General features: G+C 35.8%; 1 protein-coding gene across 1 annotated transcript in view; it reads right to left on the bottom strand.

Annotated features, from left to right (window-relative positions):
* Nucleotides 1-21384, bottom strand: part of LOC139934547 (uncharacterized) — a 42815-nt gene extending 21431 nt beyond the window's left edge. The window contains exon 1 of the mRNA XM_071928804.1: nucleotides 21269-21384. Coding sequence (XP_071784905.1) covers nucleotides 21269-21380 — 112 coding nt within the window. The 5' untranslated portion in view covers nucleotides 21381-21384. The remainder of the gene's footprint in view (nucleotides 1-21268) is intronic.
* Nucleotides 21385-22313: the final 929 nt, after the last annotated feature.

The raw sequence follows: 22313 nt of genomic DNA, 5'->3' as shown, positions 1-22313 counted from the left end.
CAGCATGGGTCGATTTTTCAGATGTGGGGTGAAAAAAAATTCTGTGAATTTATGCTTTCAAATGATACAGAAGATACTACTGAAGACATTTTACCAGTGCGGACTGGGTATATAAGCGAAAGTTTGAGATTTATTAAAAATTTTGTGAGTTTGTGTTTTTGGCCAAAACTCCAAAAAAATCTGTGATGCCGGCATGGGTCGATTTTTCAGATTTGGGGTGAAATTTTTTTTTTTGATTTTATGGCTTTAAATGATACAGAAGATACTTCTGAAGACATTTTATCAGTGTGGACTGGGTATATAAGCGAAAGTTTGAGATTTATAAAGAATTTTGTGACTTTGTGTTTTTGGCCAAAAATCCCAAAAAATCTGTGATGCCGGCATGGGTCGATTTTTCAGATTTGGGGTGAACACATTTTTTGTGAATTTATGCTTTCAAATGATACATAAAAATGAAGACATTTTATCAGTGCGGACTGGGGAAATAAGCGAAAGTTGGAGATTTATTAAGAATTTTGTGAGTTTGTGTTTTTGGTCAAAAATCCAAAAAAATCTGTGATGCCGGCATGGGTCGATTTTTCAGATTAAGTGTGAAAAAAAATTCTGTGATTTTCTGCTTTTAAATGATACAGAAGATACTACTGAAGACATTTTACCAGAGCGGACTGGGTATATAAGCGAAAGTTTGAGATTTATTAAGAATTTTGTGACTTTGTGTTTTTGGGCAAAACTCCCAAAAAATCTGTGATGCCGGCATGGGTCGATTTTTCAGATTTGGGGTGAAATTTTTTTTTGTGATTTTATGGCTTTAAATGATACAGAAGATACTACTGAAGACATTTTACCAGTGCCGACTGGGTATATAAGCGAAAGTTTGAGATTTATTAAGAATTTTGTGAGTTTGTGTTTTTGGCCAAAACTCCCAAAAAATCTGTGATGCCGGCATGGGTCGATTTTTCAGATTTGGGGTGAAATTTTTTTGTGTGATTTTATGGCTTTAAATGATACAGAAGATACTACTGAAGACATTTTATCAGTGTGGACTGGGTATATAAGCGAAAGTTTGAGATTTATAAAGAATTTTGTGACTTTGTGTTTTTGGGCAAAACTCCAAAAAAATCTGTGATGCCGGCATGGGTCGATTTTTCAGATTTTGGGTGAAATTTTTTTTGGTGATTTTATGGCTTTAAATGATACAGAAGATACTACTGAAGACATTTTATCAGTGTGGACTGGGTATATAAGCGAAAGTTTGAGATTTTTAAATAATTTTGTGAGTTTGTGTTTTTGGTCAAAAATCCAAAAAAATCTGTGATGCCGGCATGGGTCGATTTTTCAGATTTGGGGTGAAAAAAAATTCTGTGAATTTATGCTTTCAAATGATACAGAAGATACTACTGAAGACATTTTACCAGTGCGGACTGGGTATATAAGCGAAAGTTGGAGATTTATTAAGAATTTTGTGAGTTTGTGTTTTTGGCCAGATCTCCAAAAAAATCTGTGATGCTGGCATGGGTTGATTTTTCAGATTTGGGGTGAAATTTTTTTGTGTGATTTTATGGCTTTAAATGATACAGAAGATACTACTGAAGACATTTTATCAGTGTGGACTGGGTATATAAGCGAAAGTTTGAGATTTATAAAGAATTTTGTGACTTTGTGTTTTTGGGCAAAACTCCAAAAAAATCTGTGATGCCGGCATGGGTCGATTTTTCAGATTTTGGGTGAATTTTTTTTTGGTGATTTTATGGCTTTAAATGATACAGAAGATACTACTGAAGACATTTTATCAGTGTGGACTGGGTATATAAGCGAAAGTTTGAGATTTTTAAATAATTTTGTGAGTTTGTGTTTTTGGTCAAAAATCCAAAAAAATCTGTGATGCCGGCATGGGTCGATTTTTCAGATTTGGGGTGAAAAAAAATTCTGTGAATTTATGCTTTCAAATGATACAGAAGATACTACTGAAGACATTTTACCAGTGCGGACTGGGTATATAAGCGAAAGTTTGAGATTTATTAAGAATTTTGTGAGTTTGTGTTTTTGGCCAAAACTCCAAAAAAATCTGTGATGCCGGCATGGGTCGATTTTTCAGATTAAGTGTGAAAAAAACTTCGGTGATTTTCTGCTTTCAAATGATACAGAAGATACTACTGAAGACATTTTACCAGTGCGGACTGGGTATATAAGCGAAAGTTTGAGATTTATTAAGAATTTTGTGAGTTTGTGTTTTTGGCCAAAACTTCAAAAAAATCTGTGATGCCGGCATGGGTCGATTTTTCAGATTTGGGGTGAACACATTTTTTGTGAATTTATGCTTTCAAATGATACATAAGATACTACTGAAGACATTTTATCAGTGTGGACTGGGTATATAAGCGAAAGTTTGAGGTTTTAAAGAATTTTGTGAGTTTGTGTTTTTGGTCAAAAATCCAAAAAAATCTGTGATACCGGCATGGGTCAATTTTTCAGATTTAGGGTGAACAAATTTTTTGTGATTTTATGACGCAATTGATACAGAAGATACTACTGAAGACATTTTACCAGAGCGGACTGGGTATATAAGCGAAAGTTTGAGATTTATTAAGAATTTTGTGACTTTGTGTTTTTGGTCAAAAATCCAAAATAATCTGTGATGCCGGCATGGGTCGATTTTTCAGATTTGGGGTGAAAAAAAATTCTGTGAATTTATGCTTTCAAATGATACAGAAGATACTACTGAAGACATTTTACCAGTGCGGACTGGGTATATAAGCGAAAGTTTGAGATTTATTAAGAATTTTGTGAGTTTGTGTTTTTGGCCAAAACTCCAAAAAAATCTATGATGCCGGCATGGGTCGATTTTTCAGATTTGGGGTGAATTTCTTTTTTGTGATTTTGTGGCTTTAAATGATACAGAAGATACTACTGAAGACATTTTACCATTGCGGACTGGGTATATAAGCAAAAGTTTGAGATTTATTAAGAATTTTGTGAGTTTGTGTTTTTGGCCAAAACTCCAAAAAAATCTGTGATGCCGGCATGGGTCGAATTTTCAACATTGGGGTGAACTTTTTTTTGTGATTTTATGGCTTTAAATGATACAGAAGATACTACTGAAGACATTTTACCAGTGCGGACTGGGTATATAAGCGAAAGTTTGAGATTTATTAAGAATTTTGTGAGTTTGTGTTTTTGGCCAAAACTCCAAAAAAATCTGTGATGCCGGCATGGGTCGAATTTTCAACATTGGGGTGAAATTTTTTTTGTGATTTTATGGCTTTAAATGATACAGAAGATACTACTGAAGACATTTTACCATTGCGGACTGGGTATATTAGCGAATGTTTGAGATTTATTAAGAATTTTGTGAGTTTGTGTTTTTGGTCAAAAATCCAAATAAATCTGTGATGCCGGCATGGGTCGATTTTTCAGATTTGGGGTGAAAAAAAATTCTGTGAATTTATGCTTTCAAATGATACAGAAGATACTACTGAAGACATTTTACCAGAGCGGACTGGGTATATAAGCAAAAGTTTGAGATTTATTAAGAATTTTGTGAGTTTGTGTTTTTGGCCAAAACTTCAAAAAAATCTGTGATGCCGGCATGGGTCGATTTTTCAGATTTGGGGTGAAAAATCTGAAAAATCGACCCATGCCGGCATCACAGATTTTTTTGGATTTTTGGCCAAAAACACAAACTAACAAAATTCTTTATAAATCTCAAACTTTTGCTATATACCCAGTCCGCAATGGTAAAATGTCTTCAGTAGTATCTTCTGTATCATTTAAAGCCACAAAATCAAAAAAATTTCACCCAAAATCTGAAAAATCGACCCATGCCGGCATCACAGATTTTTTGGGGATTTTTGGCCAAAAACACAAACTCACAAAATTCTTTAAAAATCTCAAACTTTCGCTTATATATCCAGTCCGCACTGATATAATGTCTTCGGTAGTATCCTCTGTATCATTTGAAAGCAGAAAATCACCAAAATCTTTTTCACCCTAAATCTGAAAAATCGACCCATGCCGGCATCACAGATTTTTTTGGATTTTTTGCCAAAAACACAAACTCACCAAATTCTTAATAAATCTCCAACTTTCGCTTATATACCCTGTCCGCACTGGTAAAATGTCTTCAGTATCATCTTCTGTATCATATGAAAGCAGAAAATCACCGAAATTGTTTTCACCCCAAATCTGAAAAATCAACCCATGCCGGCATCACAGATTTTTTTGGATTTTTTGCCAAAAACACAAACTCACCAAATTCTTAATAAATCTCCAACTTTCGCTTATATACCCAGTCCGCACTGATAAAATGTCTTCAGTAGTATCTTCTGTATCATATGAAAGCAGAAAATCACCGAAATTGTTTTCACCCCAAATCTGAAAAATCGACCCATGCCGGCATCACAGATTTTTTTGGATTTTTGGCCAAAAACACAAACTAACAAAGTTCTTTATAAATCTCAAACTTTTGCTATATACCCAGTCCGCAATGGTAAAATGTCTTCAGTAGTATCTTCTGTATCATTTAAAGCCACAAAATCAAAAAAATTTCACCCAAAATCTGAAAAATCGACCCATGCCGGCATCACAGATTTTTTTGAAGACATTTTATCAGTGCGGACTGGGTATAAAAGCGAAAGTTGGAGATTTATTAAGAATTTTGTGAGTTTGTGTTTTTGGTCAAAAATCCCCAAAAATCTGTGATGCCGGCATGGGTCGGTTTTTCAGATTTGGGGTGAAAAAAAATTCTGTGAATTTATGCTTTCAAATGATACAGAAGATACAACTGAAGACATTATATCAGTGCGGACTGGGTATATAAGCGAAAGTTTGAGGTTTATTAAGAATTTTGTGAGTTTGTGTTTTTGGTCAAAAATCCAAAAAAATCTGTGATGCCGGCATGGGTCAATTTTTCAGATTGAGGGTGAACAAATTTTTTGTGAATTTATGCTTTCAAATGATACATAAGAAACTACTGAAGACATTTTATCAGTGCGGACTGGGGAAATAAGCGAAAGTTGGAGATTTATTAAGAATTTTGTGAGTTTGTGTTTTTGGTCAAAAATCCAAAAAGATCTGTGATGCCGGCATGGGTCGATTTTTCAGATTAAGTGTGAAAAAAAATTCAGTGATTTTCTGCTTTTAAATGATACAGAAGATACTACTGAAGACATTTTACCAGAGCGGACTGGGTATATAAGCGAAAGTTTGAGATTTATTAAGAATTTTGTGACTTTGTGTTTTTGGCCAAAAATCCAAAAAAATCTGTGATGCCGGCATGGGTCGAATTTTCAACATTGGGGTGAAATTTTTTTTTGTGATTTTATGGCTTTAAATGATACAGAAGATACTACTGAAGACATTTTACCAGTGCGGACTGGGTATATAAGCGAAAGTTTGAGATTTATTAAGAATTTTGTGAGTTTGTGTTTTTGGCCAAAACTCCCAAAAAATCTATGATGCCGGCATGGGTCGATTTTTCAGATTTGGGGTGAATTTTTTTTTTGTGATTTTGTGGCTTTAAATGATACAGAAGATACTACTGAAGACATTTTACCATTGCGGACTGGGTATATAAGCGAATGTTTGAGATTTATTAAGAATTTTGTGAGTTTGTGTTTTTGGTCAAAAATCCAAAATAATCTGTGATGCCGGCATGGGTCGATTTTTCAGATTTGGGGTGAAAAAAAATTCTGTGAATTTATGCTTTCAAATGATACAGAAGATACTACTGAAGACATTTTACCAGTGCGGACTGGGTATATAAGCGAAAGTTTGAGATTTATTAAGAATTTTGTGAGTTTGTGTTTTTGGCCAAAACTCCAAAAAAAATCTGTGATGCCGGCATGGGTCGATTTTTCAGATTTGGGGTAAAAAAAAATTCTGTTAATTTATGCTTTCAAATGATACAGAAGATACTACTGAAGATATTTTACCAGTGCGGACTGGGTATATAAGCGAAAGTTTGAGATTTATTAAGAATTTTGTGAGTTTGTGTTTTTGGTCAAAAATCCAAAAAAATCTGTGATGCCGGCATGGGTCGATTTTTCAGATTTTGGGTAAAAAAAAATTCTGTTAATTTATGCTTTCAAATGATACAGAAGATACTACTGAAGACATTTTACCAGTGCGGACTGGGTATATAAGCGAAAGTTTGAGATTTATTAAGAATTTTGTGAGTTTGTGTTTTTGGCCAAAACTCCAAAAAAATCTGTGATGCCGGCATGGGTCGATTTTTCAGATTTGGGGTGAAATTTTTTTTTTTGATTTTATGGCTTTAAATGATACAGAAGATACTACTGAAGACATTTTACCAGTGCGGACTGGGTATATAAGCGAAAGTTTGAGATTTATTAAGAATTTTGTGAGTTTGTGTTTTTGGCCAAAACTTCAAAAAAGTCTGTGATGCCAGCATGGGTCGATTTTTCAGATTTGGGGTGAAATTTTTCTTTTTTGATTTTATGGCTTTAAATGATACAGAAGATACTACTGAAGACATTTTACCAGTGCGGACTGGGTATATAAGCGAAAGTTTGAGATTTATAAAGAATTTTGTGACTTTGTGTTTTTGGCCAAAAATCCAAAAAAATCTGTGATGCCGGCATGGGTCGATTTTTCAGATTTGGGGTGAACACATTTTTTGTGAATTTATGCTTTCAAATGATACATAAGATACTACTGAAGACATTTTATCAGTGCGGACTGGGGAAATAAGCGAAAGTTGGAGATTTATTAAGAATTTTGTGACTTTGTGTTTTTGGGCAAAACTCCCAAAAAATCTGTGATGCCGGCATGGGTCGATTTTTCAGATTTTGGGTGAAATTTTTTTTTGTGATTTTATGGCTTTAAATGATACAGAAGATACTACTGAAGACATTTTACCAGTGCGGACTGGCTTTAAATGATACAGAAGATACTACTGAAGACATTTTATCAGTGTGGACTGGGTATATAAGCGAAAGTTTGAGATTTTTAAATAATTTTGTGAGTTTGTGTTTTGGGTCAAAAATCCAAAAAAATCTGTGATGCCGGCATGGGTCGATTTTTCAGATTTGGGGTGAAAAAAAATTCTGTGAATTTATGCTTTCAAATGATACAGAAGATACTACTGAAGACATTTTACCAGTGCGGACTGGGTATATAAGCGAAAGTTTGAGATTTATTAAGAATTTTGTGAGTTTGTGTTTTTGGCCAAAACTTCAAAAAAATCTGTGATGCCAGCATGGGTCGATTTTTCAGATGTGGGGTGAAAAAAAATTCTGTGAATTTATGCTTTCAAATGATACAGAAGATACTACTGAAGACATTTTACCAGTGCGGACTGGGTATATAAGCGAAAGTTTGAGATTTATTAAAAATTTTGTGAGTTTGTGTTTTTGGCCAAAACTCCAAAAAAATCTGTGATGCCGGCATGGGTCGATTTTTCAGATTTGGGGTGAAATTTTTTTTTTTGATTTTATGGCTTTAAATGATACAGAAGATACTTCTGAAGACATTTTATCAGTGTGGACTGGGTATATAAGCGAAAGTTTGAGATTTATAAAGAATTTTGTGACTTTGTGTTTTTGGCCAAAAATCCCAAAAAATCTGTGATGCCGGCATGGGTCGATTTTTCAGATTTGGGGTGAACACATTTTTTGTGAATTTATGCTTTCAAATGATACATAAAAATGAAGACATTTTATCAGTGCGGACTGGGGAAATAAGCGAAAGTTGGAGATTTATTAAGAATTTTGTGAGTTTGTGTTTTTGGTCAAAAATCCAAAAAAATCTGTGATGCCGGCATGGGTCGATTTTTCAGATTAAGTGTGAAAAAAAATTCTGTGATTTTCTGCTTTTAAATGATACAGAAGATACTACTGAAGACATTTTACCAGAGCGGACTGGGTATATAAGCGAAAGTTTGAGATTTATTAAGAATTTTGTGACTTTGTGTTTTTGGGCAAAACTCCCAAAAAATCTGTGATGCCGGCATGGGTCGATTTTTCAGATTTGGGGTGAAATTTTTTTTTGTGATTTTATGGCTTTAAATGATACAGAAGATACTACTGAAGACATTTTACCAGTGCCGACTGGGTATATAAGCGAAAGTTTGAGATTTATTAAGAATTTTGTGAGTTTGTGTTTTTGGCCAAAACTCCCAAAAAATCTGTGATGCCGGCATGGGTCGATTTTTCAGATTTGGGGTGAAATTTTTTTGTGTGATTTTATGGCTTTAAATGATACAGAAGATACTACTGAAGACATTTTATCAGTGTGGACTGGGTATATAAGCGAAAGTTTGAGATTTATAAAGAATTTTGTGACTTTGTGTTTTTGGGCAAAACTCCCAAAAAATCTGTGATGCCGGCATGGGTCGATTTTTCAGATTTGGGGTGAAATTTTTTTTTGTGATTTTATGGCTTTAAATGATACAGAAGATACTACTGAAGACATTTTACCAGTGCCGACTGGGTATATAAGCGAAAGTTTGAGATTTATTAAGAATTTTGTGAGTTTGTGTTTTTGGCCAAAACTCCAAAAAAATCTGTGATGCCGGCATGGGTCGATTTTTCAGATTTGGGGTGAAATTTTTTTTTTTGATTTTATGGCTTTAAATGATACAGAAGATACTACTGAAGACATTTTACCAGTGCGGACTGGGTATATAAGCGAAAGTTTGAGATTTATTAAGAATTTTGTGAGTTTGTGTTTTTGGCCAAAACTTCAAAAAAGTCTGTGATGCCAGCATGGGTCGATTTTTCAGATTTGGGGTGAAATTTTTCTTTTTTGATTTTATGGCTTTAAATGATACAGAAGATACTACTGAAGACATTTTACCAGTGCGGACTGGGTATATAAGCGAAAGTTTGAGATTTATAAAGAATTTTGTGACTTTGTGTTTTTGGCCAAAAATCCAAAAAAATCTGTGATGCCGGCATGGGTCGATTTTTCAGATTTGGGGTGAACACATTTTTTGTGAATTTATGCTTTCAAATGATACATAAGATACTACTGAAGACATTTTATCAGTGCGGACTGGGGAAATAAGCGAAAGTTGGAGATTTATTAAGAATTTTGTGACTTTGTGTTTTTGGGCAAAACTCCCAAAAAATCTGTGATGCCGGCATGGGTCGATTTTTCAGATTTTGGGTGAAATTTTTTTTTGTGATTTTATGGCTTTAAATGATACAGAAGATACTACTGAAGACATTTTACCAGTGCGGACTGGGTATATAAGCAAAAGTTTGAGATTTATTAAGAATTTTGTGACTTTGTGTTTTTGGGCAAAACTCCAAAAAAATCTGTGATGCCGGCATGGGTCGATTTTTCAGATTTGGGGTGAAATTTCTTTTGGTGATTTTATGGCTTTAAATGATACAGAAGATACTACTGAAGACATTTTATCAGTGTGGACTGGGTATATAAGCGAAAGTTTGAGATTTTTAAATAATTTTGTGAGTTTGTGTTTTGGGTCAAAAATCCAAAAAAATCTGTGATGCCGGCATGGGTCGATTTTTCAGATTTGGGGTGAAAAAAAATTCTGTGAATTTATGCTTTCAAATGATACAGAAGATACTACTGAAGACATTTTACCAGTGCGGACTGGGTATATAAGCGAAAGTTTGAGATTTATTAAGAATTTTGTGAGTTTGTGTTTTTGGCCAAAACTTCAAAAAAATCTGTGATGCCAGCATGGGTCGATTTTTCAGATGTGGGGTGAAAAAAAATTCTGTGAATTTATGCTTTCAAATGATACAGAAGATACTACTGAAGACATTTTACCAGTGCGGACTGGGTATATAAGCGAAAGTTTGAGATTTATTAAAAATTTTGTGAGTTTGTGTTTTTGGCCAAAACTCCAAAAAAATCTGTGATGCCGGCATGGGTCGATTTTTCAGATTTGGGGTGAAATTTTTTTTTTTGATTTTATGGCTTTAAATGATACAGAAGATACTTCTGAAGACATTTTATCAGTGTGGACTGGGTATATAAGCGAAAGTTTGAGATTTATAAAGAATTTTGTGACTTTGTGTTTTTGGCCAAAAATCCCAAAAAATCTGTGATGCCGGCATGGGTCGATTTTTCAGATTTGGGGTGAACACATTTTTTGTGAATTTATGCTTTCAAATGATACATAAAAATGAAGACATTTTATCAGTGCGGACTGGGGAAATAAGCGAAAGTTGGAGATTTATTAAGAATTTTGTGAGTTTGTGTTTTTGGTCAAAAATCCAAAAAAATCTGTGATGCCGGCATGGGTCGATTTTTCAGATTAAGTGTGAAAAAAAATTCTGTGATTTTCTGCTTTTAAATGATACAGAAGATACTACTGAAGACATTTTACCAGAGCGGACTGGGTATATAAGCGAAAGTTTGAGATTTATTAAGAATTTTGTGACTTTGTGTTTTTGGGCAAAACTCCCAAAAAATCTGTGATGCCGGCATGGGTCGATTTTTCAGATTTGGGGTGAAATTTTTTTTTGTGATTTTATGGCTTTAAATGATACAGAAGATACTACTGAAGACATTTTACCAGTGCCGACTGGGTATATAAGCGAAAGTTTGAGATTTATTAAGAATTTTGTGAGTTTGTGTTTTTGGCCAAAACTCCCAAAAAATCTGTGATGCCGGCATGGGTCGATTTTTCAGATTTGGGGTGAAATTTTTTTGTGTGATTTTATGGCTTTAAATGATACAGAAGATACTACTGAAGACATTTTATCAGTGTGGACTGGGTATATAAGCGAAAGTTTGAGATTTATAAAGAATTTTGTGACTTTGTGTTTTTGGGCAAAACTCCAAAAAAATCTGTGATGCCGGCATGGGTCGATTTTTCAGATTTTGGGTGAAATTTTTTTTGGTGATTTTATGGCTTTAAATGATACAGAAGATACTACTGAAGACATTTTATCAGTGTGGACTGGGTATATAAGCGAAAGTTTGAGATTTTTAAATAATTTTGTGAGTTTGTGTTTTTGGTCAAAAATCCAAAAAAATCTGTGATGCCGGCATGGGTCGATTTTTCAGATTTGGGGTGAAAAAAAATTCTGTGAATTTATGCTTTCAAATGATACAGAAGATACTACTGAAGACATTTTACCAGTGCGGACTGGGTATATAAGCGAAAGTTGGAGATTTATTAAGAATTTTGTGAGTTTGTGTTTTTGGCCAGATCTCCAAAAAAATCTGTGATGCTGGCATGGGTTGATTTTTCAGATTTGGGGTGAAATTTTTTTGTGTGATTTTATGGCTTTAAATGATACAGAAGATACTACTGAAGACATTTTATCAGTGTGGACTGGGTATATAAGCGAAAGTTTGAGATTTATAAAGAATTTTGTGACTTTGTGTTTTTGGGCAAAACTCCAAAAAAATCTGTGATGCCGGCATGGGTCGATTTTTCAGATTTTGGGTGAATTTTTTTTTGGTGATTTTATGGCTTTAAATGATACAGAAGATACTACTGAAGACATTTTATCAGTGTGGACTGGGTATATAAGCGAAAGTTTGAGATTTTTAAATAATTTTGTGAGTTTGTGTTTTTGGTCAAAAATCCAAAAAAATCTGTGATGCCGGCATGGGTCGATTTTTCAGATTTGGGGTGAAAAAAAATTCTGTGAATTTATGCTTTCAAATGATACAGAAGATACTACTGAAGACATTTTACCAGTGCGGACTGGGTATATAAGCGAAAGTTTGAGATTTATTAAGAATTTTGTGAGTTTGTGTTTTTGGCCAAAACTCCAAAAAAATCTGTGATGCCGGCATGGGTCGATTTTTCAGATTAAGTGTGAAAAAAACTTTGGTGATTTTCTGCTTTCAAATGATACAGAAGATACTACTGAAGACATTTTACCAGTGCGGACTGGGTATATAAGCGAAAGTTTGAGATTTATTAAGAATTTTGTGAGTTTGTGTTTTTGGCCAAAACTTCAAAAAAATCTGTGATGCCGGCATGGGTCGATTTTTCAGATTTGGGGTGAACACATTTTTTGTGAATTTATGCTTTCAAATGATACATAAGATACTACTGAAGACATTTTATCAGTGTGGACTGGGTATATAAGCGAAAGTTTGAGATTTATAAAGAATTTTGTGACTTTGTGTTTTTGGCCAAAACTCCAAAAAAATCTGTGATGCCGGCATGGGTCGATTTTTCAGATTTTGGGTGAAATTTTCTTTGGTGATTTTATGGCTTTAAATGATACAGAAGATACTACTGAAGACATTTTATCAGTGTGGACTGGGTATATAAGCGAAAGTTTGAGATTTTTAAATAATTTTGTGAGTTTGTGTTTTTGGTCAAAAATCCAAAAAAATCTGTGATGCCGGCATGGGTCGATTTTTCAGATTTGGGGTGAAAAAAAATTCTGTGAATTTATGCTTTCAAATGATACAGAAGATACTACTGAAGACATTTTACCAGTGCCGACTGGGTATATAAGCGAAAGTTTGAGATTTATTAAGAATTTTGTGAGTTTGTGTTTTTGGCCAAAACTCCCAAAAAATCTGTGATGCCGGCATGGGTCGATTTTTCAGATTAAGTGTGAAAAAAAATTTGGTGATTTTCTGCTTTCAAATGATACAGAAGATACTACTGAAGACATTTTACCAGTGCGGACTGGGTATATAAGCGAAAGTTTGAGATTTATTAAGAATTTTGTGAGTTTGTGTTTTTGGCCAAAACTTCAAAAAAATCTGTGATGCCGGCATGGGTCGATTTTTCAGATTTGGGGTGAACACATTTTTTGTGAATTTATGCTTTCAAATGATACATAAGATACTACTGAAGACATTTTATCATTGCGGACTGGGGAAATAAGCGAAAGTTGGAGATTTATTAAGAATTTTGTGAGTTTGTGTTTTTGGTCAAAAATCCAAAAAAATCTGTGATGCCGGCATGGGTCGATTTTTCAGATTAAGTGTGAAAAAAAATTCCGTGATTTTCTGCTTGTAAATGATACAGAAGATACTACTGAAGACATTTTACCAGAGCGGACTGGGTATATAAGCGAAATTTTGAGATTTATTAAGAATTTTGTGACTTTGTGTTTTTGGGCAAAACTCCAAAAAAATCTGTGATGCCGGCATGGGTCGATTTTTCAGATTTTGGGTGAAATTTTTTTTTGTGACTTTATGGCTTTAAATGATACAGAAGATACTACTGAAGACATTTTACCAGTGCGGACTGGGTATATAAGCGAAAGTTTGAGATTTATTAAGAATTTGGTAAGTTTGTGTTTTTGGCCAAAACTCCATAAATCTGTGATGCCGGCATGGGTCGATTTTTCAGATTTGGGGTGAAAAAAAATTCTGTGAATTTATGCTTTCAAATGATACAGAAGATACTACTGAAGACATTTTACCAGTGCGGACTGGGTATATAAGCGAAAGTTTGAGGTTTATTAAGAATTTTGTGAGTTTGTGTTTTTGGCCAAAACTCCAAAAAAATGTGTGATGCAGGCATGGGTCGATTTTTCAGATTTGGGGTGAAATTTTTTTGTGTGATTTTATGGCTTTAAATGATAGAGAAGATACTACTGAAGACATTTTATCAGTGTGGACTGGGTATATAAGCGAAAGTTTGAGTTTTATAAAGAATTTTGTGACTTTGTGTTTTTGGGCAAAACTCAAAAAAAAACTGTGATGCCGGCATGGGTCGATTTTTCAGATAAAGTGTGAAAAAAAATTTGGTGATTTTCTGCTTTCAAATGATACAGAAGATACTACTGAAGACATTTTACTAGTGCGGACTGGGTATATCAGCGAAAGTTTGAGATTTATTAAGAATTTTGTGAGTTTGTGTTTTTGGCCAAAACTTCAAAAAAAATCTGTGATGCCGGCATGGGTCGATTTTTCAGATTTGGGGTGAAATTTTTTTTTTTGATTTTATGGCTTTAAATGATACAGAAGATACTACTGAAGACATTTTATCAGTGCGGACTGGGTATATAAGCGAAAGTTTGAGATTTATAAAGAATTTTGTGAGTTTGTGTATTGGTCAAAAATCCAAAAAAATCTGTGATGCCGGCATGGGTCGATTTTTCAGATTTGGGGTGAAAAAAAATTCTGTGAATTTATGCTTTCAAATGATACAAAAGATACTACTGAAGACATTTTACCAGTGCGGACTGGATATATAAGCAAAAGTTGAAGATTTATTAAGAATTTGGTGAGTTTGTGTTTTTGGCCAAAACTCCCAAAAAATCTGTGATGCCGGCATGGGTCGATTTTTCAGATTTGGGGTGAACTTTTTTTTGGTGATTTTATGGCTTTAAATGATACAGAAGATACTACTGAAGACATTTTACCATTGCGGACTGGGTCTATAAGCAAAAGTTTGAGATTTATTAAGAATTTTGTGAGTTTGTGTTTTCGGTCAAAAATCCAAAAAAATCTGTGATGCCGGCATGGGTCGATTTTTCAGATTTGGGGTAAAAAAAAGATTCTGTGAATTTATGCTTTCAAATGATACAGAAGATACTACTGAAGACATTTTACCAGTGCGGACTGGGTATATAAGCGAAAGTTTGAGATTTATTAAGAATTTTGTGAGTTTGTGTTTTTGGCCAAAACTTCAAAAAAATCTGTGATGCCGGCATGGGTCGATTTTTCAGATTTGGGGTGAAATTTGTTTTTTTGATTTTAAGGCTTTAAATGATACAGAAGATACTACTGAAGACATTTTATCAGTGTGGACTGGGTATATAAGCGAAAGTTTGAGATTTATAAAGAATTTTGTGACTTTGTGTTTTTGGCCAAAAATCCAAAAAAATCTGTGATGCCGGCATGGGTCGATTTTTCAGATTTGGGGTGAACAAAATTTTTGTGAATTTATGCTTTCAAATGATACATAAGATACTACTGAAGACATTTTATCAGTGCGAACTGGGGAAATAAGCGAAAGTTTGAGATTTATTAAGAATTTTGTGAGTTTGTGTTTTTGGTCAAAAATCCAAAAAAATCTGTGATGCCGGCATGGGTCGATTTTTCAGATTAAGTGTGAAAAAAAAATCGGTGATTTTCTGCTTTTAAATGATACAGAAGATACTGCTAAGGACATTTTACCAGAGCGGACTGGGTATATAAGCGAAAGTTTGAGATTTATTAAGAATTTTGTGAGTTTGTGTTTTTGGCCTAAACTCCAAAAAATCTGTGATGCCGGCATGGGTTAATTTTTCAGATTTGGGGTGAAATTTTTTTGTGTGATTTTATGGCTTTAAATGATACAGAAGATACTACTGAAGCCATTTTATCAGTGTGGACTGGGTATATAAGCGAAAGTTTGAGATTTTTAAAGAATTATGTGAGTTTGTGTTTTTGGTCAAAAATCCCAAAAAATCTGTGATGCCGGCATGGGTCGATTTTTCAGATTTGGTGTGAAAAAAAATTCTGTGAGTTTATGCTTTCAAATGATACAGAAGATACTACTGAAGACATTTTACCAGTGCGGACTGGGTATATAAGCGAAAGTTTGAGATTTATTAAGAATTTTGTGAGTTTGTGTTTTTGGCCAAAAATCCAAAAAAATCTGTGATGCCGGCATGGGTCGATTTTTCAGATTAAGTGTGAAAAAAAATTCTGTGATTTTCTGCTTTTAAATGATACAGAAGATACTACTGAAGACATTTTACCAGAGCGGACTGGGTATATAAGCGAAAGTTGGAGATTTATTAAGAATTTTGTGAGTTTGTGTTTTTGGTTAAAAATCCAAAAAAATCTGTGATGCCGGCATGGGTCGATTTTTCAGATTTGGGGTGAAACTTTTTTGTGTGATTTTATAGCTTTAAATGATACAGAAGATACTACTGAAGACATTTTATCAGTGTGGACTGGGTATATAAGCGAAAGTTTGAGTTTTATAAAGAATTTTGTGACTTTGTGTTTTTGGGAAAAACTCCAAAAAAATTTGTGATGCCGGCATGGGTCGATTTTTCAGATTTTGGGTGAAATTTTTTTTGGTGATTTTATGGCTTGAAATGATACAGAAGATACTACTGAAGACATTTTGTCAGTGTGGACTGGGTATATAAGCGAAAGTTTGAGATTTTTAAAGAATTATGTGAGTTTGTGTTTTTGGTCAAAAATCCCAAAAAATCTGTAATGCCGGCATGGGTCGATTTTTCAGATTTGGGGTGAAATTTTTTTTGGTGATTTTATGGCTTTAAATGATACAGAAGATACTACTGAAGACATTTTACCATTGCGGACTGGGTCTATAAGCAAAAGTTTGAGATTTATTAAGAATTTTGTGAGTTTGTGTTTTCGGTCAAAAATCCCAAAAAATCTGTGATGCCGGCATGGGTCGATTTTTCAGATTTAGGGTGAAAAAAAATTTGGTGATTTTCTGCTTTCAAATGATACAGAAGACACTACTGAAGACATTTTATCAGTGCGGACTGGGTATATATACGAAAGTTTGAGATTTTTTTAGAATTTTTTGAGTTTGTGTTTTTGGCAAAAAATCCAAAAAAATCTGTGATGCCGGCATGGGTCGATTTTTCAGATTTGGGGTGAAAAAAATTTCTGTGAATTTATGCTTTCAAATGATACAGAAGATACTACTGAAGACATTTTATCAGTGCGGACTGGGTATATAAGCGAAAGTTTGAGATTTATTAAGAATTTTGTGAGTTTGTGTTTTTGGTCAAAAATCCAAAAAAATCTGTGATGCCGGCATGGGTCGATTTTGCAGATTTAGGGTGAAAAAAAATTCGGTGATTTTCTGCTTTCAAATGATACAGAAGATACTACTGAAGACATTTTATCAGTGCGGACTGGGTATATAAGCGAAAGTTTGAGATTTATTAAGAATTTTGTGACTTTGTGTTGTTGGGCAAAAAATCCAAAAAAATCTGTGATGCCGGCATGGGTTGATTTTTCAGATTTGGGGTGAAATTTTTTTTGGTGAATTTATGGCTTTAAATGATACAGAAGATACTACTGAAGACATTTTATCAGTGTGGACTGGGTATATAAGCGAAAGTTTCGAGATTTTTAAAGAATTTTGTGAGTTTGTGTTTTTGGTCAAAAATCCCAAAAAATCTGTGATGCCGGCATGGGTCGATTTTTCAGATTTGGGGTGAAAAAAAATTCTGTGAATTGATGCTTTCAAATGATACAAAAGATACTACTGAAGACATTTTATCAGTGCGGACTGGGTATATTAGCAAAAGTTTGAGATTTATTAAGAATTTTGTGAGTTTGTGTTTTTGGTCAAAAATCAAAAAAAATCTGTGATGCCGGCATGGGTCGATTTTTCAGATTTGGGGTGAAAAAAAATTCTGTGAATTTATGCTTTCAAATGATACAGAAGATACTGCTGAAGACATTTTATCAGTGCGGACTGGGGAAATAAGCGAAAGTTTGAGAGTTATTAAGAATTTTGTGAGTTTGTGTTTTTGGTAAAAAATCCAAAAACATCTGTGATGCAGGCAGGAAGTGCAGACGGACTGGAACACATCACAGGACAGTTTCCCCATAATGTTTGTTTTGTTAATTGCCATTGTCTAAGGGATTGCTTCGCTGGCGAGCGATGTCGCTCACTGCCTGCTTCTGGGACAAAAAGGGTCCTAGGAGGGGGCAGTGTAGCGGCGGTGCCGATCGACCGGTAGGGGGCGCCAGCACAACTCCCCTTCGGAGCACCGCTGGTGGCCCAGACAAGCCGATCGTGTCTGCTCGATGGAGAGGGCGCTCTCTGGCTTAGGTTTCTGCTTCGTGTAATTTCATGACTTGTTGGATCAAGTTTGTGGAAGCTACTGGACTACAGTTACAGCCTAGTTTGTGCCTGGTGTGATGTTTTACCTGAAACAGAAATATTGACATATTGTGGCTCATATACTACATAAAGGTGACTATAATACTCCATGTTGTTATAGCACTGCAGCCTGCTCGCTGGGGTGTGTAGGGAATACAATTGACTGTAAACAATAGACATCTTCACTAACAATGAAACTGGTCAAGCTTGCCCTGTTTGTCTCTTGTTCTGCTGAGCAAAGGAGCTTGCCTTACTCAGCATCATGAATCTTGTAGACAGACTAGCCAGCACCATTCTGTAAGAAAATACTCTGGAACTCGCATTCTGTACTACTCGAACTCCAACGCCACCTTTCAACTATTGTTTAATCGGAGTCGAGTGTTGCCACGGCCAGGATTGACGTTGTGAAGTGTAAGACTGTCATATGTGATGCGTCTATTCTGCTGAGTAGAAATCTTTTTTGGTGAACCATCCTGGAAACCAGTTGGTCCAGGATTCGGGCTGACTGTTTCATACCCGTCATACCCGTTTTCATACCCTTTGTGATGTCACAGTCATAGCGCGAGCGAGCTAGCAGTATTTTGGCGCGTACACAGTGGAAGCAAAGAACAATGCACGGGATCATTACGGGGATCACAGCGGAGGCACAATGGATGTGTGGGTTTATTAGAGCACGTGGGACAGGCTGAGAGAGGGTGGGTATGGGCACACAGTGGTACGTCTTTGGAACGGGGGATTGGGGCCGGGGGACGGGGAACGGTAAAAACAAAAATGACGGATAAAATTAACAGGGCTGGGTAGGGACATGAAAAAATGAAAAAGGACTATGAAGATATGGGATATGGGAAAGGAAAATATTAAACCGAACTGGAGAAAATCAAACCATACGAACGGCGGGGATAGAACCACTATAGCGGGACCCGCGCGAAACTGGGAAACATGAGTTATGGCCAAACAGTGGCAAGCAACAAACAATGCCAACATACGGGATAGCGGGGACAGGAGGCAAGGAGGCGCGGGATTACGGGGCTGGGGATATAATAAGGGAAAAACTGGACTTGAAAACGATACAGGACAGGAAAATAGTAAATTGAACGGAAACAAAATAAGCGAAACGGTAATGAGCGGGACTGAGAAGAACCACTAGCGGGACCCGCGCAGAACTAGAAAACATAGACGGAACCGACAAATAAAAAGAAGTGGGAAAAAAGACGGGCAAGTGTACGATTTCTTATTTCAGGGGACGGGGGAATGGCAAACAAATGAACGGGGCCGGGGATATAATAGGCCTACGGGAAAGGTGAAAAAATAGTAATAAACTGAACCTAGAAAAAAAATACTTAACGGGAAATAAACGAGACTGGTAAAGAACCACTTGCGGGTCCACCACTCGCGGGTCCACGCAGCGAAACTGGAAAATATCATATAGGGAGATCGACAAATAATGAGAAACGGAAAACAATTGGGCAAGTGTATACGATTTCACAAAAGCACGGTGAATGTGTTGTACCCCCCCCCCCCTGTACACAACGCTACATTTGCTGCATTTTTTTTTATACACAAAGATTTCTAGCGGGGTTGCGCGCAAAGCGCGGCATCCCGCTAGTAAAGGATAAAAGGCCTTATACTCAGCGCAACCTTTATTGTATTTGGCATGTTCCCAACTTACACACAGGGCATAATTTCAAGCATTAAGTTGTTGTTTTCCCTGTGCTGCATAGTGCAGTGTTCCAAAGTCTTTGCTGTGTTTCTGGGTCACGCTGTATTACATTTAAGGTAGCAAATCAATGTGTTTGGTTTTAAAGGCAGTGGACACTATTGGTAATTACTCAAAACAATTACCATCATAAAACCTTTCTTGATTACAAGTAATGGGGAGAGATTGATGGTATATAACATTGAGAGAAACAGCTCCCTCTGAAGTGACGTAGTTTTTGAGAAAGAAGTAATTTTCCACAAATTTTATTTCGAGACCTCAAGTTAAGAATTTGACGTCTCAAAATCAAGCATCAGAAAGCACACAATTTTGTGTGCCAAGGGTGTTTTTTCTTTCATTATTATCTCGCAAAATCGACGACCCATTGAGCTCAAATTTTCACAGGTTTGTTATTTTATGCATGTTGAGATACACCAACTGTGAAGACTAGTCTTCAACAATTACCAATAGTGTTCACTGTCTTTAACTAATCAAAGCGCAAGAAGTTTTGTTTAGGCGGGCTTGTTAATTTTATCTCTCACTTTGTCATAGTCATTCGTTTGGAAATGATGTAAATAATTTTCCCACCACCATCCCACTTACTCCACCGGTTATTTGGCACTATTTTTATGGTAGCTGTGTTGCTGCAATGGCATATAAGGCCTAAACAAAAAATATGTTTGATTGCCCTATCATTACCAACCGAAAAATGAGGAAAATCTCGGTTGCTTTTTTTTTTTTTTTCACTTCAGAATTGTGATTTCATGAATATTTAATGCTCACAAAATGGTAGATTTGACACAAATATTTATTTCCGGCCGACTACTTAACTGTTGTCAACAATAATTATTCAGTGCAACCATGTAGCAACACAGTCGTGGTATTCAACATTCACAAAAGCGCAACAGATTTCCCTTTAACACATATCAAACCGCATGCCCGTTTATCCGACGTCACAATTTCACAATTGGAACTGCCTATTCTGCATTGGTCAAGTTATAAATTGCGCAAAAAATTGTTGTGCAAATTTGTTGATTGCGCTCGACAGATGAGCGACAGAGGATGCGTGTTTTGCTGCAAAATAAACGATCGCAATCACGATCGCGGCTAATTAAATCGAGCAAAACACAGTTTGTGGCATTGAAAGGTTGGATGTATACAAATACAAACATCATACGAAGGCAGGGAGGGGTAGATAGATTCATTATTTGAGTCTCCACCAAATAAACAAAATACATATTGAAATGGACATCGACGGTAACATGACGTACCTTTACGCACCTCTTAAAGATTTTTGACTGACGACTATTGGATTTTGACGAACCCACCGTCACTTTTTTGAGAGTAAAGACGCAGACTTGACGCACCCTCCCTGGGGGTCAAGTAGTGCGTCTTACAATTGATAGGTGTATTATACATGTAAATCCATTTTAAAGTCGGTGGTCTTTAGACTGTGGCAGTATTCCAACAATTGTGTCTCGTTTATTTTATTGGAGTCCAAGTATAAATGGGCCCAGTTGAACTTTGAAGTCATTGAAGATCGGTGTGTGGTGTGAACATTTCAATGTCCATCAAGTTTTAATAAATGTTTGAAAAATTCATATTAACAAATGAAGATAATTAGGGCATCGGTTGATATAAGGCATCATTACTTTTTTTCCCAATTCAAAGAAAAAGGCATAAAAACTGGTGGTAGAGAGAAGAGTAAATAGAGGATGCATCAAAACTAACCAACAGAACAGGTCATTACAAATGAAAAGTTATTCTCATTTCATGTTTAGCCGTCAGATCTTAGAGACAATATAGCCAAACAATTCTACCTCCATGTCCAAACTAACCTTTTACAGCAGAGTAGCTATCCTTCAAAATCTTTAATTCTGGTACGACAGCTCTGTGCAGTTTGCAATAGCTCCGAAACATCGCCATGCTTGTTGTCTGTGCAGAAAGCATGCATCGATTTGCACGTAAGCCACAAAATGTAAATAGTGAGAACATACTTAGACGTCTCCAACGTTCACAGTAGTTATTTAAATTTGTCCCTCTTAGGTTACCAGACTAGTGATGTGCTAGTCTCCGCTCGTGATGACCTCTCGTGTCGATGTCGGGGCGAATTTCATAGTGCTGCTAAGCACAAAAATTTGCTTAAAATTAAATTTTGGCCTCGATAAAAACAGAATTACCAACCAAATTTCCACGTGGTTTTGAGGATAAATAAACAACAGCTGAATGCAAGTAACAAGCAATATGCAACAAATGGAAATATCCTGTTGGTAATCCTGTTTTTATCAAGGAAGAAATTTCATGCTAAGCAAATTTGTGTGCTTAGCAGCGCTATGAAATTGGGCCCAGAGTGACCTGCAGTGCCGGTGTGTCAGATGGAATGCTGGTCATCTCAACCAATAGACCTTATGCATTGACGTCATCCAGCCGCCATCTTTGAGGTCAAAGTGACGAAACAATCGAAACGCACATAGATTGGCCAATGAACAATCTCCTTTTAACCTCAAGGCGAGGGCGCCGTACTGAAATGACGTCATGTGCATAAGGTCTATGGTTGACTATAGTTGACTTAAGTCAACTAAAGTGCCTCACTCGAACTTGCTCAAGTCGCCCCCTAACCTGCTCGCCCGGGTCGTTACAAAGTCGCCCCTGACAATGTCGCCCAAACAATGTCGCCCCTGGCAAAGTCGCCCCCTGACAATGTCGCCCCCTAGCAAAGTCGCCCCCAGAAAATAATTAAGGATTCTTTATGATAATGGCTTAAGTATTGTATTGGAAATGAAATAAAGTAAAGTCTGCTTGAGGAAAAACGTCATCAATAATAATAAACTCCATGCACAAAGTTCAAATTTTTGGTCAATGATTTTATTAACGTCGCTCAAT

This window comes from Asterias amurensis, chromosome 3 (genome assembly GCF_032118995.1).
Source record: "Asterias amurensis chromosome 3, ASM3211899v1".
In the NCBI taxonomy this organism is placed as follows: domain Eukaryota; kingdom Metazoa; phylum Echinodermata; class Asteroidea; order Forcipulatida; family Asteriidae; genus Asterias; species Asterias amurensis.
The sequence above is the reverse complement of the archived record's forward strand: the minus strand, read 5'-3'. Positions and strand labels throughout refer to the sequence as shown.